The sequence below is a fragment of the Molothrus ater genome, chromosome 25 (genome assembly GCF_012460135.2).
Source record: "Molothrus ater isolate BHLD 08-10-18 breed brown headed cowbird chromosome 25, BPBGC_Mater_1.1, whole genome shotgun sequence".
Classification (NCBI taxonomy): domain Eukaryota; kingdom Metazoa; phylum Chordata; class Aves; order Passeriformes; family Icteridae; genus Molothrus; species Molothrus ater.
In genome coordinates, this window is record NC_050502.2 from 1517918 (window position 1) to 1539727 (window position 21810).

At 55.0% G+C, this 21810-nt stretch overlaps 1 protein-coding gene across 1 annotated transcript in view; it reads right to left on the reverse strand.

The window, feature by feature from the left end:
* The window catches only part of LGR6 (leucine rich repeat containing G protein-coupled receptor 6), a 172321-nt gene extending 153492 nt beyond the window's left edge, over positions 1-18829 (reverse strand). The window contains exon 1 of the mRNA XM_036398590.1: positions 18620-18829. Within this exon, the coding sequence (XP_036254483.1) occupies positions 18620-18816 (197 nt within the window). The 5' untranslated portion in view covers positions 18817-18829. The remainder of the gene's footprint in view (positions 1-18619) is intronic.
* Between the last annotated feature and the right edge of the window lie 2981 nt (positions 18830-21810).

Sequence of the window (21810 nt, forward strand, 5' to 3'; positions counted from 1 at the left end):
CAGGAGCTCTCTCCACACCCAGCGACACCAGGAGCCTGCTCCAGGCTCCACTGCAGCCTCTGAGCTGTTCAACCCTGGATGCTGAGAATTTTAAACTTTCTCTGCTGCCAGGCAATGACCCCCAGAGAACACTGCATTGACCTGGGGCCGTGGAGAAGCTTCCAAAGTGGAATGATAGAACTGGGATTGTGGGTGTGGAGTTTGAATAGAGCTGTGTGATATCACAGGGTGGAAATCTTAGAGTTTAAGGGTTTAGAATATAGTAATATATATAAGGCAAGATGGAGGTTTTAGGGTGTGGCTGATCTTTCTTCTTCACCTTCTTCTCCATGGGTTTGAGTGGTATTATGTAATTGGTTAGAAAAGTCTGCATTGCCAACTCTGGGTGATTAGTTATTGGGTTAAAAGTAAAAATAATGTAGGTGTCCTTTCTTAATTGGATAGTTTAGCCTTAAAAGACCTTGTAGAGAAAGATAGTTTGCCATTTTGTAGCTTGTTAGTAGAATGCTGTGAACTCACAGCTTGTGGGACTGTAACATAGATAAGAAATAATAAACATTTGAGCCCGAACACAAAATACCATCTTGAGCACTTTCAATCCTGACCCTGACAGAGGCAGAGAAGAAGATAAGGAACTGACACTGAGCCCTGTGAGGACACCAGCTCCCAAACTCCTCACACCTAATGGCCCAAACACCAGGGACTGATTTTGTGATGTCTGCAGAGCAATCAGGGTGTCTTGTAAAGAATGGTGAAAATGTCTGATTTCACTTTTTATGCTAAAACTGCTCAGGAATTGCTCCTACTGGAGACACCATTCCAAAGGCCAGAGGAACTCAGATTTGGGAATCATGGCTGCATACAGGAGTTCTTCCATCAAACCCCAGAGCTGTCAGTGCAGCAGAGCCAGTCAGCTCCACTTTTCCTGTGTAGACAAAACCCAACTCCAAGCTGAAATTTCCTTAAGACACATCTTGTATTTCAGGATCTTTTGGTGCTACTTTCATCTCCAATCCACATATTGCAGGCCTATAATAATAATAATAGCAATAATAATAGTAATAATAATGGTAATAATAGTAGCAATAATGATAATACCTTTTGTATGTACATAACACCTTTCATCCAAGGATCTAAGTCACAATTACAGCCCCACACATTCCTGCACATTACAGCCCTATAATTCTAAGACTGTTCAAGTATCCAGACTTCAAAGGGAATGTGGATTTCCCCTCCAGCCCAGTCATGGTGCCCAACATGCTGGAGATGTTTCAAAGGTGTTTCAAAGGTGCCTTGGCAGTAGCCAGAGGTAGTCAGAGGAGCTCTCTGAAGCTAAAAAGAGCCGTCATGGGTTCTTCCTTCCCTCTCCCAGCCCCTCTTTAGTCTCCCTGGGAACTCAGCACAGCCCTGGGATGAGGGTGATGCTCCCATGAGACCTTTGTGTCTGTGCAGTGGGAGGTGAAAAGACAGAAATGTTGTTGAAAGGAAAAGCAAGTGACAGCACAAGCTCATCTGGATGACTGTGACTTCCAGCCAAGGTAAAACCCACAGCATTTTGGTCAAAAGTAAGTTCACAGAAAAATTCTGTTCCACTAAAAAAATCAGTGAGGCTGGGGGAAATGGTGAGATTTTTCATTGTAAGACCTTTTTTTTTTTTTTTTAAGGGTTCAAAGATTTTCAGATGACTCAAAAAAGAAAAGTACTCTGGTTTGGGTCAAAGCAAAATGGTTTGGGGATAGTCAGAGCAAACTTGTTGTGTTTTGGTTTGGTTTAGTTTTAATTGCTTGGGAAACCTGAAGAGAACTTCCCTACTTGTTTAACCCAAGCCAGCCTTTTCCCTCCTTTTTAGGCTTAGCAAAGAGCTGCACCAGCTGCTATTTACCCCATCCATTCAGGAGGAATTGTGCTGCAAGGAAAGGAACTTCCTACAGAAAACAGAAGTGGGGTTTACAGCATCCCTGGCCGAGCTGGGTTCACTTCCTCACTGGGGTGCTCCAGTGCTGCCCAGGAGCTCTGAGAGCTGCTCCCTCTGCTCTGAGAGCAGAGCCTTGGCTGTGAGGAGTCTCTGAGCAGCTGCCCTGACTTGTGGCTGCTCCAGCAGCGAGCAGTGATGAGGCCAGCGGACAGGAAAGGCAGCCCCTAAATCTGAGAGTTCAGTGGTGCTTTTCTTTGTGTTGTAGCTGAACAAATGGAAAGCTCAAGAACTTTTTAAGAAACTTCTAAAAGGTATTTTAGCTTGAGAGGTCCAGACATGGCTGGAAAGTGCAGAGAGTCTCCAGCTCTTCCAGAGCACTGGTTTGAGCAATTGATCTCACATCACGTTGGGAAGGGGTTATTAGTAGTGCTTTAAAGATGGGGAGACTGAGGCACAGGAAAAGAAAAGGGCTTTGGGGTCAACCATAAGGCTGGGACAGGGCTAGAGACCTGTTCCTCGTGCTGCACTGTCCTTTGTGTCTCCCAGCTGTATCAAACAAGGGAGCCAAAGCTTGTGGGACACCTGTCCCCTAAAGTCTGAGTCCTTGTGTCCCTTCACCAGGAGAAACCCTTTCCCCAGAGCATCTGTGAGATGTTAGGTCTCCCCTGGAAGGGGACTGGGTGCACCCCAGAGTCTCCCCAGGTGAGCCAGGGCTCTCCATGGAGGAGCAGGGCGGTTTTCACAGCGTGTGCGAGCTCACCTCAGACACACCACACTAACCAGCATGGGCTGCTGCACATCTCCTCTCCCCCTTCTTCAATAAATCACAGCTTCCAGCATTCATGCTTTTGTCACTAATAAATCTTCTGCTGTCTTACACCACATGAAAGCACAACAATACCTAAACTGGCAGGCACTTCCCTGCACGGGACGCAGCTGCAAACACAACCTGCAGCACAGGAACCTGCTGCCTGCCCTGAGCTGGAGAGAACTCACACTCAGCAGGTAAAGGAGGGCTGCTCCATGCTCTAGAAAGACCTACATTTGTTGCTTTAATTTTTTAAGATTTTTTAAGCTTTCTGATGTTTACATTTTTGTAACAAACTTTCTGTAAATAACTTATTGTTTTGTATTCTTTTATGAAAGAAGAGAAATTTGATAGACTGTTTGTTCAGAGTCATTGGAGAGGTAGCACCTTCACTTTCTAATCTACTGTCACTTTTAGAATCCTATAAATGTTAGAGTCAGAAAATAAACTTCTCTTTTTACCTTGACAACAACAGTGTGTGTGCATTGTGTTATTTCATGTCCTGTGGTGACACACATGGAACACCATCAAACACACCTGTGCAACAGGACCTCATTAATGCATGGAACACACTGCCACAGGAAATCAGGGCAGCACACAAACCTCACCTGCACCTCTGATCAGGGTCCTGTCCTGGCTGTGGTACCTTTGCTTCACCTGAGCCTAAAGGTGCATCTCTGTCCTTTGCTGTATGAGGGATCCTTCCAGTTTTGGGATGATATCTGACCACTGCCAGCCCTGTGGCCAGGAGAAGAGAGCCAGAGAGCAGCTCTGTGGATCTGCATCTTCTCCTTCCCTTGGGAGCAGCCAGCTGAGCACGAACAGCACAGAACCCCTGGCTGTGCCTGAGCCAGGGTGAGCCAGAGCTGCCTGGGGAGCGCAGCGAGCCCAGGGGAGGCTCTGAGCTGCTCACAGGGCTGGAGCCCCCCCTGCTCTGCAGCCAGGCTGGGAAACTGGGGCTGTCACCTGGAAAGAGCTCCAGGGAGAGCTCAGAGCCCTTTGCAGTGCCTAAAGGGGCCCCAAGGGAGATGGAGAGGGACTCGGGACAAGGGCCTGGGATGACAGGACGAGGGGGAATGGCTTTGAACTGCCAGAGATATTGGGATATTGGGAAGGAACTGTTCCTTGTGAGGGTGGGCAGGCCCTGGCACAGGGTGCCCAGAGCAGCTGGGGCTGCCCCTGGATCCCTGGAATGTCCAAGGCCAGGCTGGACAGAGCTGGGAGCAGCCGGGGGCAGTGGAAGGTGTCCCTGCCCATGGCAGGCAGGTGGAACAGGATGAGCTTTCTGGTTCTTTCCAACCCAAACCCTCCTGGGATTCTGTCATTCTAAGATGAAGTGCTCACATGGCTGTTTCCTTTCTCAGCCCCCAGGCCCTGAGGGGCTGGGGCAGGGGGACACTTTCAGGGATGCAGAACCAGGGATGAAGCAGAACTGCAGAGATTGTTTCCTGCAACCAGAATTTTTTCTTGTATCCTCAGGGAAAGACAGAAGATTAATTTCTATCTAAAGGTGCAAATGTCTTTCCTGCAGGTTTCATGCAAAGATAAATATTTGCTTTACTGAGTTTGAGAAATACCCACAACTGTGAATTCTCTTGAAATTTCAAGACACAATTATACCCAGAGCCATCCCCACATCAGGTGACATCCCTGGGGAGGTGACTTGTGCCTTCTGACCCTGCAGGTCCCTGAGATCCCTGATGCTGCCACACCTCACAGTGCCATAGCCCCCATTGCTCCATGCTGGCACAGCCAGTGCTGGGAGGTGGCACAGGCAGGGGTGTTCCAGATTGCAATGCAAGATGTTTTCAATTACCATCTGTATGGCAGATTATCTTTTGTCAGTGGGCAGTTTGCCTTACCTCTCTCTGAGTGATCACATCCACTCCTCCCTTGGGAGGGGACACTGCTGATAACAGCCATTGAATGTCCCTGCATGGCTGATAAGAACTACAGCATCCCATTGGGAGATGTGAGCTCAGAGGGAGGAGCCAAGCATTCCTACCTGGATATAATCTGGAGATTCTGGAACACCAGCACAGCTTCTGCACTGGATTGCCCAGAGGAACGGCAGCTGCCTCTTGCCCTGGATCTTCAGAGGCAGAGACTGCACCTTTCTGCAGGATCCCTGCTCCAGCAGAGCCAGCCCTGGCACTGCAGGAGGGCTGAGCCACAATTCCAATGGTTCTGCTGCCAACAGCCTGACCCACAGGGTGTCAGGCTGGGTTCTGACTCTGGCAGTGTTGTTCTAAGGTACTGCATTGTTTATTTTATCCTTTCATTTTTTTCTTCCCTATTAAAGAACTGTTATTTCCTGCTCCCATATTTTTGCCTGAGAGCTCCTTAATTTAAAATTTATAACAATTCAGAGGGGTGGGGAGGGTTTACATTCTCCATTTCAGGGGAGGCACCTGCCTTCCTTAGCAGACTCCTGTCTTTCCACACCAAGACAAGGGGGAATGTCCCAAATGGCCTTCAGGGCTCAGTGTCACCTCACCAAACCTTTCAGCCTGCTTGCCCCTGGTCTCCCTGCCATACTTGGCAGAAGAGGCCAAATTTCTGCTCCCTTCCAGCCCTGTGGTTCCCACCGTGGCACATCTGATGGGATGACACGTGGTGCTTGGGCTTCACCTTGCCTTTGAAGCAAGGGAATGTTCCTAATTGGAGCCCCACGGGGATGTTCAGTGCTGGAAACCATCCTGTCTCCCGGGCTCTCTTTGTAGTGGGGCCTGTGGCTGCTCACAAGAACAGACAGCCTGTCCCTTGAGCATGTCCTGCCCTTACAGGTGTGTTCTACTGCTCCACTCCCATGGGCACTGCTTTTCATTTGCAAATCCTTTAAAGGGCTTGAAACAGCTACAGGAAGGCTGCAAGCAAGGCAAAGGGAGACAGAGAGCTGTGGATAGCCTGAGAGACCTGTCTGTCCATGGAGGGGAGGAGACTGGGAGCTGCCCTCCTTCATCCCTGCCAGCAAAGCCTGGGCTGCTGCAGCTGGGAATGGTTTTCCATGAGCCCTTTTTGGGTCCTTGATGCATCCCTGCAGGACTGGAGGCATCACCTGAGCTTCCCTGGGTCCTGCCCCTGCTCTCCATGCTGGCACAGCTCCTGCCTCCCCACGGGCTGGAGCCTGGCTCTGTTTCAGCTGGGCAGGACGTTTGTCCTTGGTCCTGCTGCTCCTCACAAAGACCTTTCCTGATCTCTTTCCTGCTCCTACCAAACTCAAGCCATTCCCCTCCCAGCCCTGCCCTATGCCTTCCCACCACTTTTCAGAGCGCTCCTTGCTGATCCCTGTCCTGACTCCTCTCCTGTCCCTCCGGTCCCTGTCCCACCGGCAGGACCCCGTCCCTGAGCCCAGCCCAGCCCCTGGGGCAGGACCTGAGGAGCAGTTCCAGAGGCAGGGAGGCATTTCACACCCGGCTGCATGGGCGGTGTCCGGGGCAGCCCCTGCCCTGCCCTGGGCAGAGGGAACTCCCCAGAGGGGTCCCTGGGCTCCACTGCAGAGCTGGGAGAGCTCTGCTCCCCCTTCCCTTCCCAGAGGGTCCCTGGGCTCCCCATGCACCCCAAAGGGTCCCTGTGCTCTCCCTGTTCCCAGAGGGGTCCCTGGGCTCCCCCTGCTCCCCCGATGGTCCCTGTGCTCTCCCTATTCCCCGAGGGGTCCCTGGGCTCTCCCCGTTCCCAGGGGTGTCCCTGGGCTCCCGGTGCCTCCCCGTTCCTCCCCCGGCCGCCGCTGCTCCCTGACCCAGGCAGGTGCAGGGGGGGAGCGGCGTTCGCAGCCCCAGCGCTGCCTTTGGCACCGGAGCCCCCAGCAGAATCAAAGAGCTTTTCAAAGCAAACCTTCAACTGCTTTAATCGCCGGCGAGAGCTCCTCCCACACACATCTAAGGGCCATGAGCTCAGTGTTTTCGTTGCCCCGGGCAGATTTATGAGGTTATTCTTGAAGAAAGGGCGGGAGAGAGGGGAGGCTGTGGCATATTGCTTAGCCCGGGGGGCGGGCAGGGAGCGGGGGGAGCGAGGGAGGCTTTGCGCTGCAAGGACCTTGCAGGGAGCCGGGCGGTGCAGGAGAGGAAAAGCGGGATGGGGCTGGGCGAGCTGGAGCCCAGGGCTTGTGGCCGGCCAGCAGCAGCTCCCTCCATCCCCCGGCTCCCTCCCTCCATCCCCCGGCTCCCTCCATCCATCCCCCGGCTCCTCCATCCATCCCCGGCTCCTCCATCCCCGGTTCCTCCATCCCCCGACTCCCTCCCTGCATCCCCGGCTCCCTCCCTCCATCCCCGGTTCCTCCATCCATCCCCAGCTCCTCCATCCATCCCCGACTCCTCCATCCCCGGCTCCTCCATCCCCCGGCTCCCTCCCTCCATCCCCAGCTCCTCCATCCATCCCCGACTCCTCCATCCCCGGCTCCTCCTTCCATCCCCAGCTCCTCCATCCATCCCCGGCTCCTCCATCCATCCCCGGCTCCTCCATCCCCCGGCTCCTCCATTCCCCAGCCGGCACTGGAGCATCCCCAAAGCCCGGGCAGAGCGGCCGCGCTCCTCCAGCCCCAGCCGAGTCCCGGGAGGGTTTGCAGAGGAAGGAGGAGGGGGGAGGCGTGCTGGCAGTGCAGCCTGTCCAGCCAGCCCGGCCCCAGCTCTGGCACAGCGGCTCCAAGCAGCCCCTGCCCTGCCCTCCCTCCATGCACCTGCTCCGCTTCTTTCTTTTTCTTTTTCTTTCTCTGCTTTCCCTTCCAGTGCAGCTCAGGCCAGGCTGCTGCCCCTCCTGCAGGGTGACCTGGGCACCAGCTGCTGGCTTTGGGATGGGGCAGAGCTGTTCTGCATCTCCCCTCGTGCAGGAGTTGAATTCAGCCACTCTAGTGGGTCCCTCTCTTCTTAATCAGCCTAATCCCAATAACAATTTGCATCCACTCTGGAACAGAAAGCCTCACCTCCTTCTGAGAGAAAATTCATTATAAACTTCAAAATCCCCATCAGCATAAAAATAGACTTCTACTCCCTTACCTTCTTCCCCATTGCACTGTTGGTATCATGATCTATCCTACAATTTGCAACATGATATATGGCCTCAGACCCCTACATTACAAAATTTTTCACCTACCTACTATTCTTCCTAATCACCATACTCATCCTAATCATTGCCAACAACCTATTTGTCCTATTCTTTGGCTCAGAAGATTCCAGAATTCTGTGGTATCTGAAAGTGCCCCCATCAAGAGTCAGAGATCTGCTCACATCCAGATACCCTCACCACTTCCCACCAGCCCTGCAAGAGAAGCCTCCTTCCTTTGGAACTGAGATCCTTGGGATGTCTCAGATGGGATGGCACTGTAGGCACAGCCTGTGTCACCTGCATTGTCACCTGCATTGTTATCTGCATTGTCACCTGCATTGTTATCTGCACTGTCACCTGCATTGTTATCTGCAGCACTGCCTGTTGTGGCTGGAAGGACTTGAGGGATGCACCCTTGTTCATGGAGCAGTTTCCTCCATAGAGCACAGCATCCCATTGATGCCAGCCCTACCCACACTGGGAAAACAGCAGCCAGGTAAAGGGAACAGTGCTGGACCCAAACCTCATGGCATAGAGAGCAGTAGGGAGCAGAGCCTTGGCAGAAAAGGGGCCTGGGAGATGAAGCAGCAGGAGGAAATGGGAAGAGATGTCATGGAACTCATTGGAAATTCAGAGACTTCTGAACTTCCTTTCCCTTGGGCCTAGAACAAAGAGCCAGCATGTTAATATTTAGTATAGAACAAAAAAATAATAAACTGTGTTTTAAAAACAGCAAAATGTTTTGATTTGGTAGTCTTGAAGTCCTGTAATGTGAATATTAAATGGCCTATGGGTAAATGTAACACCAGCAGGTGAAAATATGTAAATGGAAATTCTTTTTTAGGAAGACACTGAAGTGAAAATACTGAAATGATCTCTCCTGATTGAACTTGTTACTACATTTCTACCCTTTACAGCCCCATGAACACTGTCCATTTTCATTAAGCTTTTCCTTTGCAATTAAATGAGATATTGCTTGGAAAACCATCCCACCAAACGTGCTCTTCAGGCAGTTCTAGGACTGACTTCACTATTAAGGCATGCTGAGAGCTTGGGGCTCAGCCTGGAGAAAAGCAGCTCTGGGGAAACCTCAGAGCCCCTTCCAGTGCCTAAAGGGGCTTGAAGAAAAGAGGGAGAGCAATTTTTGCATGGGCAGCTAGTGACAGGATAAGGGAGAATGGCTTTCCACAGACAGAGGGCAGATTCAGATTATATGTTCATAAGAAATTCTTCCCTGTGAGGGTGGTGAGGCCCTGGGCACCTCAGGGAGCCCAGAGAAGCTGTGGCTGCCCCATCCCTGCAAGTGTTTGGGGTCAGGTTGGATGGAGCTTAGAGCAGCCTGGGCTGGTGGAAGGTGGAGTGAGATGATCTTTGAGGTCCCTTCCAACCCAGACTGTTCTGGGGCTCTATGATTCATGGTCCTGCAGTTCTGGCTTTGCTTTGAGCACTCCCACCCCCCCCTCACTCCCTCCAGCCCCCTGACCTGGGCTCTCTCACCATATTTTGTCTGCTTGCTGAGGAGTTTGGTGTCTTTCCACTGCCCTGAGCCTGGAGTCCAGACACAGCCATGAAGCATCTGCAGAATCGTGCTCATCATCCTCAGTGCAGGGCTGAAGGCACACTGAGCACTGCCAGGGGACCAGGGCATTTCAGCTCCTGGGAGCTCCACTTTGCCCAGAGGACACAAAAGAACATTTGGAAACACTTGCTCAGGAGCTGTGCTGTTTCCTTGTTGCTGTTCAGTTTCTCTCACAAGCTGTGCCTGGTCCCAGGTATTCTCAGTTTGATTTTCTCCTCCTTGCAGGCTGGGGAGCACAGGACAGGAATTCCTGTTTCTGGTTAGTGCTCATCTCCCTGCTCCAGAGGGAAACACCAGCCAGAGCCCTGCATTCAGTGCCAGCAGCTCTCCCTGAAGTCAGTCCTTGGCTTGGACCAGCCCCTTTGGGTGTCCCAAAGTGCCATTGAGCAGGAGTGCTGGGAGATGTTCCCCCTTGGGGCACTCACAGCAAAACACCAGCAAAAAGCCACTGTCACCCATGGGAGAGCCTGAGGCTGTGAGTGAGGTGCTGGGCAAAGGGAGCTGAATCCCTGCCTGCCCCTAAAGTCCTTGGGATGCTGCTGGCAAGGATGCAGAGCACACCCGTGTCCCTGTGGAGTGCCTGTATGCAATCAGCAGATGGACTCTGTAGAGTCCCTCTGAAGGAACCCAAACCCCTGAAAGCAGGAAACCCTTGTCAGCCCTGATATTTTGGGTGTGGAAAAAAAAAGCTCCTCAAAGCTGATAAATGGTGAATATAAACCTGTGAATGCACTGCAGTGTGCAGGGCTCAGCTCTTCAGGTGTCCCTCACCAGCTTTATCTCCCTCATCCACAACCCCAAGCCCATAAACATTTCCCCTTGTTCCTGCTTTGGTTTCCCTTCTCCCAGGCATTCCCAAGGATGAGATTGTGGACTTTGGACTGTATAGGCATCCTGGATTGCAAGATAAGTCTGTGTTCTATTGCCATCTGTCAGAGCTGGGGCCGTTCTCTGCTGTTGATGGGGCAGTTTTCTTTATCTTTCCCACAGCCAATCCTCCCTCCATGAAATATCCTCTGTTCACGGGCCATTATTTATTATCTTCTCTCAATGGGCCACTGAGTGTCCCTGCATGGCTGATCCAATCCCATCATCCCATGGGGAGATGCTCCGCCCAGGGGAGGAGCCAAGCATTCCTACCTGGGTACAATCTGAGGTGCTGGCACAGCACAGCAGCCTTTGCCCAGTGCATTCCCAGAGGAGCAGCTTCTGCTGCCCTGCATTGCCAGAGGGAGCCCAGGCCCATCTGCAGCAGCCCTGGAGCTGCAGAGGAAAACTCCCCCCTTGTGCAGGATCCCTGCTCCAGCAGAACCACAGCTGGCACTGCAGGAGGGCTGAGCCCCCATGGGATGGGGCTGTGCCACCCCCTGACACACAGGGGGCAGGGCCTGCTCTGACTCTGGCAGTGTTTTTTTTTACTTCATTTTTTAATCTTTTTTATTTTCTTCCCTAATAATGAACTGTGATTCCTGCTCCCATATCTTTGCCTGAGAGCCCCTTAATTTCCAAATTATAATAATTCAGAGGGAGGGGGTTTACATTTTCCACTTCAAGGGACGCTCCTGCCCTCCTTAGCAGACACCTTGCTTTTCAACTGAGACAACAGGGCAGGAATGGCTCTTCCTATCAGTCTGCCAGCAGGAAGAAGGTCAGGCAGAGAGCAGCCCCAGTCTGCTGGCCAGCTGCAGCAGCATTTGGTAGTCCTGGGATGCATTGGGGCCTGAGAAGTGGAAGGGTCTGGGAGTGAGTCTGCACCTCTGTGGTGTGTTTGGATGGGTCCTGCTGCAGCCTGGGGCTCCTGTGGTGACCATGGCACGAAGAAGAAGCTGCAGATGGGCCCTGGCACTGGGCAAGCATTGGGCACAGGATGGTGACTCACTGGTCTGTACACAGTCACCTGGGCCAGGAGGGCAGCACTGGCCCCAGGAAGGATTCAATTTACACTTTGCATTGGGATTTTGTGCTCTCTGCATTTTTGGCTGGTCCCTCTTTCTCCCTAGGGTGTGTGACTGTCCCAAAGGCACACAGGGGTCTCTGTCACTCCTGCAGGAACCCCAAATCCTTGGGGAGCTTTAATCACCCTTCAGCCCCAACACCCTCCCCAGGGCTGTCCTGCCTGCCCAGGCTTCCAGAGGGCAGCCCCACATCCTGCTGTGCCAGCTCCTGGGGCAGCTCCTGGGTGCTCCCCATGCTGGGGGTTCTGGTGGCTGTCCCTACCACAGGGGGGCTGCCAGGGGCAGATGTTGCACATGGGGAGGGGTTTGGGCTGAGGGGAGCTCCTTCAGCTGCTGTGCTGCTGCAGGTGCCAGCTGTGTGTGAGCCTGCAATCCTGCTGCCTCACCCACCTGCTGCTCTGTGGCTCTTTACAAAATGCAAATATCAAGAAAAAGGCACCTTTCCCTCACTCTGCCCTGTGCTGGACCCAGCACTGTGTGTCCTGGGAAGTGTCTTCTTAGCTTCAAACCATTCCTGTCTCCTGCATATCCCTGTCAGGGCTCTGTGGCACCTGATTCCAGAGGGCAGCTCAGAGGAGATGCCCTCAGAGGGTGATGCAGGGCCCCAGACTCCCAGTGGGATGCTAAATTCCAGACAGGGTCTCAAAATGTCTCTGCAAGGTGAGAACAGCCCTGAAGGCTCCTGGTCCCGTTCTCCTCAAGGGAAAGAGTGTGGGGAATGAGGAGCCTTCTGTCTGGGAAGCCCCACGAGATGCTTGGTGATATCTGGGAGCAGCCAGGACCTGCTGCTTTTCCCTCCCCCAGCTCGTGCTGTGGCAGCAGCAGCCTGCCAGCCCCATCAGCTGTGCCCTGCCCCAGGCCCCTGCTGGTTTCCCAGGACACAGAACACCTCTGCAGGCTGTGCCTGGCTCCACAGCGAGGTGTGCAGGGGCCTGGGGCAGGATCACAGCACGCACTGGTGTTTCTGGGGACGGGCACAGAGCAGCAGAACTGCCTGACCCTCTGTGGGGCTGGGGAGACCCTTGGGAGGGGGGGGATGGCTCCTCCAGCTGAGTTTTGAGCCAGGGTGCTTCTGGTGCGTGGCACCCTCCAGGCTTGTGCCCCTCATCTCTCCCCCTGCAGTATCTGTCTTCCCCCTCTCCCACAGGGCTGTGCTCCCCTGCCCTGGACTGCCAAGCAAATTGGATTCCATTTGCTGTTTTATGGCAGCTGGCTTCTGTTCATGGGCATTTTCCTTATCTCTGAGTGATCACTCCTCCCTCCAGGGAGACATCTGCTGATAACAGCTATTGAATGTCCCTGCATGGCTGATAAGAACTACAGCATCCCATTGGGAGATGTGAGCCCAGGGGGAGGAGCCAAGCATTCCTGCCTGGATATGATCTGGAGATTCTGGAACTCCAGCACAGCTTCTGCACTGCATTGCCCAGAGGAACAGCAGCTGCCTCTGCCCCTGGATCTTCAGAGGCAGAGACTGCACCTTTCTCCAGGATCCCTGCTCCAGCAGAACCAGCCCTGACCCTGCAGGAGGGCTGAGCCACAATTCCAATGGTTCTGCTGCCAACAGCCTGACCCACAGGGTGTCAGGCTGGGTTCTGACTCTGGCAGTGTTGTTCTAAGGTACTGCATTGTTTATTTTATCCTTTTTTTCCCCCTCCCTATTAAAGAACTGTTATTCCCGCTCCCATATTTTTGCCTGAGAGCTCCTTAATTTAAAACTTATAGCAATTCAGAGGGGTGGGGAGAGTTTACATTTTCCATTTCAGGCGAGGCTCCTGCCTTCCTTAGCAGACACCTGGCTTTCCAAACCAAGACATCCCCACTCTGCCCCACTCTGTCCCACACGCTGCTCACACCAGGGGGTTTGATCAGCCCTCACAAAAACAGGAGCAATAGTTAACAGTGTTACTGCTCTCCTTAACTATTGACTGGAAGAGTGTAGAGAAGCTGGAGCCAAAATCTCCTAGGAGCTGTGCAGGGGAAGGATGAGAGGTAATGGGCACAAAAGAACCATAGGAATTTGCAGTTTGATATTAGGAAACACGGGATGGTAAAGAATGAGGAAAAGGTGAGGGATTCTTAGAGATTCTCCTAAGATTATCCAGTAGATTTGCCTGCTGGACAAGATCCTGACCAGCCTCGCAAGGTGGACCCATTAGAATGTGGATAAGAGACCTCCAGAAGTGTTTTCCAGCCTAGGAGATCTGGGCAATCCTTCCAGTACCTCCCCATGTACATGGCTGGGGATAAGAGCCTGTCACACCCCTCTAGACCTGTGCAGGGTGTGGGTGTGTGTGCTCCCTGACCAGCTGATGTCCACACGTGGCCATGGCACCACTGGTGTTGCCTTTCCATCCCAAAGTGGTCTCTGCTGAGACAGATTCTCCCTTTCTTTCCTGCAAGTGACAGCTGGACAGGCCAGCACATCCCTGGGGGGACCTGGCAGGCACAACCAACACGGTGTCATTTTTTTTTTTTTTGTGAAAGAGGAGCAGCCTCAAAAACTTGAGATCATTACCTCACCCCCAGCATTGCACCTGTCCCCTTGCAGGGGCTGGTAGCCAGTTCCATGGGGCTGAGGGGGTCAGGATTATAAATGGTTACAAAGCAGGTGAAATACTTTTGATTTTCTTTTTCCTCTTGGCTGTTAATTTGTAAAGAGTCCACTCTCTAGTAATTTTGATTTTTTTGCTTTTGAACAAATTTTGAATGTTAAATATTCCCGTGTGACTGTGAGGAGTAGTTTATTTCCAGCTGCCTCACTTTAGAAAACACTTTAGAAAACACTATTTTTTTGCTTGTTCCTTTTGCATCATTACTACTTTTCCTTTCTCATTAACTGCTCCTCACCCCTCCTGGGGCAGGGGCTGCCCTGAGCACCTGCACCCAGCTGCAGGCACCTCCTGGTGACAGCCAGGGGACAGCTGGGGGCAGAGCTGCACCAGCCCCTGTGATTCCCTGGGCAATCTGAGGTGGGGCTGCTCCTCCAGGTCATGTGCAGGGTGGGCAGTGGTGCCAGGGATCACAGCCAAGACAATATTTTAAGCACCAAGAAGCTTTTCCCATTTTCCCATCCTCCTGTGAGCCCCTTAGAGCAGTGACCTCTCTGCTGCACAGGAACCTTCCCCAATGCAGCTCCACTCTCCTGCACCCCCAGCTTGCTGCAGTCCTCTCCAGGGAGCCCCCAGAAGCTCCAGCCCCCTGTGCTGCAGCCCCAGATCAGCTCTGACACACACTGAGGGACAGAGAGGGGGTAGGTGACACAGGATGGCACTGGCACCTCAGCTGAAGGGGAAATCTCTCCCCTCTCCTGGACCACAGCTGCAATTTCACCAGCGATGGAATTTTCGTCTCTGAAAACACCTGGATGGGGATGGATGACATCGGGGCCATGTTCAGAGAGGTGCAGAGTGAGCAAGGACAGGATTCTTGCAGGGACACAGGCACCGGGGGTGGGGAGCACTGCAGGATGGGGCACGGGCACCAGCTCATTAGTGTGAGGCAGCGTCTCATCAAGGGTGAGTACAGGATCCTTTCTTTTGCTCCGGAGGAAATGCTGCTCTCACAGTGCCAGCGACTTGCTGACAACACAGGGCACGGAGCAAAGAAGCTGGAAAGTTTTGTGAGCAGCTGCCCACCAGCTCCGTGCTCCTGCTGCCCTTCCAGGGCTCCCTCTTCAGTCCTTGTGGCTCTCCAAGCACTCCAGCATTTCTTTACATATTTGAATGGGGAGTTCAAGCCTGTATTTCCACGAAGAACTTAGATTTCACTCCTATATCCACGCTTCCTACAAAATTAATGCTGATTTGCTGTGACAAGCCAGCCCTGGCTGCCCACTGTACCTGATCTCACCTAACTTGCTGACAGTAGTGACAGGAGCAGGGAGGAACCCAGCTCTCCAGGGCTGCTCCAGTCATTCCCAGCTCATCCTGACTCTGCTTCCATCACATCTGTTCGGGGCTCTCCCTGGCAGGGTTAGTGGGGAAGCACCACACGGGTCGGTTTTCCCCAAAGAGGAAGGAAGGGACGAACACCGAGGCTCCCCCGACACCGCCGGGCCCGCCCCGCTCCCGGAGCGTCCCCCGGGCCGGGCCAGCCCTGCGGGACCGGGGCTGGGGAGGGGAGGGGGCTCTGCCCGGGCACGGGGACACCGCGGTCACCGACGGCACCGTGAGAGCCCCGGGAGCGGGGCCGGGACAGCCCATGGGGGCTACAGACACCGGGAACGGGGCTGGGACAGAGACGGGAACGGGGCCGGGACAGACACAGGAACGGGGCTGGGACAGACACCGGGAACGGGGCCGGGACAGAGACGGGAACGGGGCCGGGACAGACACAGGAACGGGGCCGGGACAGACACCGGGAACGGGGCCGGGACAGACACCGGGAACGGGGCCGGGACAGACACAGGAACGGGGCCGGGACAGACACCGGGAATGGGGCTGGGACAGACACCGGGAATGGGGCTGGGACAGAGACGGGAACGGGGCTGGGACAGACACCGGGAACGGGGCCGGGACAGAGACGGGAACGGGGCTGGGACAGAGACGGGAACGGGGCCGGGACAGACACCGGGAACGGGGCTGGGACAAACACCGGGAACGGGGCTGGGACAGACACCGGGAATGGGGCTGGGACAGACACCGGGAATGGGGCTGGGACAGACACCGGGAACGGGGCCGGGACAGACACAGGAACGGGGCCGGGACAGACACCGGGAACGGGGCCGGGACAGACACCGGGAACGGGGCTGGGACAGAGACGGGAACGGGGCCGGGACAGACACCGGGAACGGGGCCGGGACAGAGACGGGAACGGGGCCGGGACAGACACAGGAACGGGGCCGGGACAGACACTGGGATACAGACACCGGGAACGGGGCCGGGACAGACACCGGGAACGGGGCCGGGACAGACACCGGGAATGGGGCTGGGACAGAGACGGGAACGGGGCCGGGACAGACACCGGGAACGGGGCTGGGACAGACACCGGGAACGGGGCTGGGACAGACACAGGAACGGGGCTGGGACAGACACCGGGAACGGGGCCGGGACAGAGACGGGAACGGGCCGGGACAGACACCGGGAACGGGGCTGGGACAGACACCGGGAACGGGGCTGGGACAGACACAGGAACGGGGCTGGGACAGACACCGGGAACGGGGCCGGGACAGACACGGGGGATACAGACACCGGGAACAGGGCCGGGACAGAGACGGGAACGGGCCGGGACAGACACCAGGAACGGGGCTGGGACAGACACCGGGAACGGGGCTGGGACAGACACCGGGAACGGGGCTGGGACAGACACGGGAACGGGGCCGGTGCGGACACGAGAGATACAGACACCGGGAACGGGGCTGGGACAGACATCGGGAACGGAGCCGGGACAGCCCATGGGAGAACGGGGCCGGGACAGACACAGGAACGGCACAGACACCGGGAACGGGGCCGGGACAGACACGGAGAGAGCGGGTCCGGTACAGACATGCCCATGGGGGCTCGGGGCCGGTACAGACACAGGAACGGAGCCGCGGCCAAGGGACAGCACCAGCAGCGTCCCGAAGTGCGGGGTGCTCCAGGCTGTCCCGAGGGTCCAGCCCCGCTGAAATCCAGGGCTCTGCCAGCAGCCGCGACAGTGCCCGGCTGCACCCGCTCCGGGCCGGCAGCACCTCCAGCATCCCCCCCTGGTCCATGCACAGGGACCCGCGTCCCAGCGCTCCGTGTCCCAGCGCTCCGTGTCCCAGCGCTCCGTGTCCCTGCTCCAGCCACCGTGGGCAGGTGACGGCGGCACTGAGCTCCGGGAACACCGGAATGTCCCTGGGCTCATGGGACAGCTGTGCAGCTCCCAGCCCAAGGGACAGCCCTGTGGGGATGACCTGCGGCGTCTCCTCTGAGGAGTGGCACCAAGGGGTGCCCCATCCTGTGGCACCTCAGGGTGAAGGGGGTGCCTGGCGGGGCTGCCCCTGTCCCCACAGGAGCAGGCAATGTTCTGCATTCTCCCACATGGTCCTGTGACTTCTCGCTCGTGGGCAGCCGGTTCCAAACCAGCCCCAGGGACAGTTCTGTGCAGTCACACCTCATGTCACAAGTGGTTCCCTTTCCCAGGGGAAATACAGCCTGCGTGACACATTTCTCTCATCTTTCATGGTCTCCAGCGAGCATCGTCCTTCTCCTGCCTTATTTCCCTCCCAGCTAATCCAGCACAGCTCGGGCCATGCAGTGGCTGGCACAAGACTGCGCTCCTCAGGCGAGCAGGAGGAGCAGAGCAGCTCTCACCCAGCACTGGCAGCTTCCACCTGGCTGTGCAGAGCCTCCCTGGGCGGGTTTGGGTGCTCTGCCCTGCCAGCTGAGCACCTGCGCCTTTGGGGGAAAAGCACCCCCGTGGTCCGTGTGCCGTCCCCTCTCAGCAGCGAGCACAGCGTGAGCATCCATCCCCAGCCCCGCCTGGGGCTGCCGGCGCTCCCTGAGGGCTGTGGCACACACGGCTTCCCCTGGCACTGCCCTGGCTGCATTCCGAGCCGGGAATGCCGCGCTCCTGCCCAGCCTGCTGCCAAACAGCTGCCGCTGCAGCGCTGAGGACGAGCCCGGGAAGCATCAGGGATAACTTGTCTCCCTGAGAGTGATGGTTCCTCTCCCGCTTAAACCCTGGGATTTTCCACAGCCGTTTATCAGGATCCTCAGCCATCACCAGAATGATGGCACCGAGACCACCTCTGGGGATAGAAATGAACGCAGCAGTTTCTGTCAATTAACCCTTCGGGGTATTAACATCAGAAGGGGTATGAAACATTCAGATAATCAATAATTCCTCAATAAAATGAATACATAAATCATCACAACACTTACCAACCCCCCAAACCTCTCCCAAGGCTTAAATATTAATTTTAAAAAGGCAGCTCGGACACTGCTGGTGGCCAGCACAACCCAAACCCCGCAAAGCTCTGAGTTATTGCAGCTATTGAAATGCTTGACAGAAGGATCCCAGAGCAGTTTGCGCTAATTGCTGTGTAAAAACACTCCATTATGTGCTCAGACAATCAAAATCGACCCGGCAAGTCAGTTCAGGGTCCGCTGCAATCCCGGAGCGGAGCAGAACATCGCAGCATGAACAGTGCGGGAGGAGGGGAGCCGGGCAGGTCCTGCCCAAAGAGCTGCCTTTTCCCTTGTAATTTCGCTTGGTTTCTAATTTCCACAGGAAATTTAATTTCGGGAATATGTGGCACCAACTTCCAAGGCGGAGGAAAGCCGCAGCTGTCGGAGGGCTCCGGGGGAAGCATTGCAAAGAGAAGCAGCGAGGGTTTAGGGTCAGGCTGTACTTACAGGTACGCGGTGAGAGGGCTCAGGCCGGCAGGGAGCTCCGAGAGCCCCAGCTCGGAGCAATCCACCGAGAGCACGATGCCATCCTGCTCGCAGTGGCACTGGGGCGGGCAGGAGGGCGCACCTGGCTCGGCGGGCACCGCCTGGCAGCGGGCACAGCCCGCCAGGACAATGCCCCACAAGAGCAGCAGCCCGTCCATGGGCACCGGGCAGCTCCGGGGATGCGGCCGGGCAAGGGGAGGCATCGCTGAATGATCTTGGTTATTGGGTTTCAAGGGCTGGGCAGGGGCGTGAGACGCTCCAATGGGAGGAGTTAAACTTTCTACTCTTTCCCTCTCTCTCTCTCTCTCTCTCTCTCTCTTAGAGCTGGCAGGAATTTCATTCAAAGGGAAGAAAGGGGAAGAAAAAAAAAGCCAAAAGGAACCTCAACAAATAAAGACCTGTTCATAGCTCCAGGATGCAGGCTTGTTTTGTAAGCGTGTTTTTGTGAGATAGCAGGGCAGGGGAAGGCAGAGCTGGCTCCAGCAGGGCAGAGGAGTGAAGCAGTGAGGCAGGAGTACCCAAGGCACTCCATGGGCTCCAGACTCGGGGACTGAAATACAACCCCAGATAAAGGACTCTGTGTCTGTGCTGGCTGCTGAACTCAGCTGGGACTGGAAAGTCAGGGGAGAAGGGACTGAGCAGCTCAGGACCAGCTCTTTGCTGGCAGGGACCATGCCCAAGGCTGTCTGTCTGTCTGTCCTGAGCTGTCCCTCTCCTTGCAGCAGGGGAGGTGCAGGGATGGAGCAGCAGTGTCCCAGAGCCCCATGGGGGACACGGTGCTGTGTTGGCTGTGTTGCCCAGGTGTGACCAGGTGTGAGCTGTGCTTGCAGGAGCTGCCCAGCACTGGTGGCAGGAGAGGGGGCTGGGTTCCTTCCACAGCTCCTTCTAACCCTGGTTAAAGTGGCCAAAGAAGAGGAATAATCCATTGAGTGGGGGTTTGAAGCTGTGTCACCTGGAGCTGTGTCACAGACCCTGCCCAGGCCAGGGTCCCCTCACAGTGTCCTAGAACCTGTGGGGTGGGCACAACATCACATGCCAAGGAGCTGATGAGTTCTGGGGCAGCAGAAACACCTGCCCGGCAAAGGGTGCTGGAGCTGCACAGGAGATCCTGCAGAGGACAGCCCTGTGTCCCCTCTGATGCCAGCCATGGGCTGTGATGCCCTCAGGAGGGGTCACTGCTGTCACCCCATGGCAGGGGGCTGAGGGACGGGGGAGAGCCAGGCCCCACAGCTTGAACCCCCCCAAGTCTCAGTACAAAGCCAAGCACCTCGACTGTAACAGGGACAGCAGCTGCACATGGGTCTCACCTGAAGACAGAAATAAGCTGTCCATGGGGCTTTAGGTACATCTGGGCTCTGGTTTGTTCCTCCCTCTGCCTCCCTCTCACCCCTGCATGGAGGAGGTGGATGGGGCAGAGAAAGAAGAGCCCAGGTTTGGGTGGCTGCAAAGTGCACCCAAAAAGTCACTCCCACTGTACCCATGCTCTGGCAAAGTGCCCCATGGCCAAGGCACAGACTGAGGGCTGCTTTCACAGCCCTGCTTCCTCTGAACCAGCCTTTCCTTCTGGCATAAGCCTTTCCTGACAGATATTCCCATTACTGCAGGATAAAAGAGGCTGAAGTGTTATCTGGGGTCAGGAAGGTGAACTGGCACAGTGAGAGACTTAAACAGCTCCAGCTCATGGGGCTGGGGTGCCTTGAGACCTGTGAGAGCAGGAATCTCCTCTCCAAGAAAGTGCTGAGATGGAGTTCGGGGCTGGGGGCTGATGCACAGACTCTGGCTGAGGGCTCTGGCTGGGGTGATGCTGGATGTGAAATATTTCACTTGCAAAGTGCATTCAGACCCTGCAGCTCCAGGACTCCCTGAGACTGCTGCAGTCACTGGAGATCATCCCCCAGTGCAGAGCAGAGCAGAGCAGAGCAGAGCAGAGCAGAGCGAGGATTCTGGTCTGGGAGCAGGAACTGGTTTAATTGGAATTAAGCCACTTCCATCATGAACAGTGCTGGGGATGTCATTAATTAAACATTTGCAATGTCTTTTGACAGCTCCAAATGTAAAACACAAAAGCTTGGTGGGGAGACAGGAGCCCTCCTCAGAGGGATGAGTCCCTGGGGTTCTCAGCACGCTTCCCCTCCAGCTCTGGGACATGGCAGGGCCTGGAAAGGCTCTGACATCAGCCAGGAATTGGAGTTTGGGCTGGAGAAAGTTCACTGCAGCTGGATCAAGGCTCCCTTGGATCCTGGTGTCATTTACAGGGAGGACAGAACCTCTGAGCTGGATGTGGGGGGTGAAATCCAGGTGGGTTTTCACGGCCCAAACAGGATTCCATCCTCATTTTTCCATCCTCCCTGGAAAATGCAGCTGGATCAAAGCTCAGAGCTCCCTTGGACGCTGGTGTCATTCACAGGGAGGACAGGTGGGTTTCCATGGCTTGCAATCCTCATGGATTCACTGCAGCTGGATCAGAGCTCCCTTGGATCTCGTGTCCTCTCCAGGGAGGGCAGAGCCCCTGAGCTGGAGCTGGACCAGGGTGCTCTCTCACTCCTGGCTGCAGCAGCAGCAGCTCTCACCGGTGACCCCTGTTCCTCCAGCCTCAGCTGCCCACACCAACCACATCACCCCCTCCTGACAATTCCTCACTCAGCAAATTGTCCTCAGCACCAGGGCTCTGCCTGATCACACTGTTACTGCAGCTCTTGCAGAAAATCACACTGAAGAGGCTCCTATTGCAACCATCTATTTCCTCAGGAAGGGTCTGACTGCAATTTTCACATTTCTGTGGAGCTGCATGTCCTGACATTGCAGAGCTTTTCTCCACGTGCCTCGCTTTGACTCCTCTGTTTGCCTTTTATTCCAGGCTGGTTGTGGTGGTTCATATCCATGTCTTATTTCTTTGAGATCTTATAACAGCAGCTAACATCCAAAGCATCATTTATTCCAGTGGGTCCTGGATCCTGGCAAAACTGAGGGTCTGCACACTGAGTTACTTGGACCACAGAGCTTGGATGCTCCCATGGTCTCACAGTTTAACATAGGAAAAAGTTAAAGAAGTGACAGAAAACTTTTTATATAACTAATGATCTATTGAACCCCTGAAAAACTAAACACCCCTCTGTGAAAGACACATGTTAAAGATGAAAAAAACCCAAGCT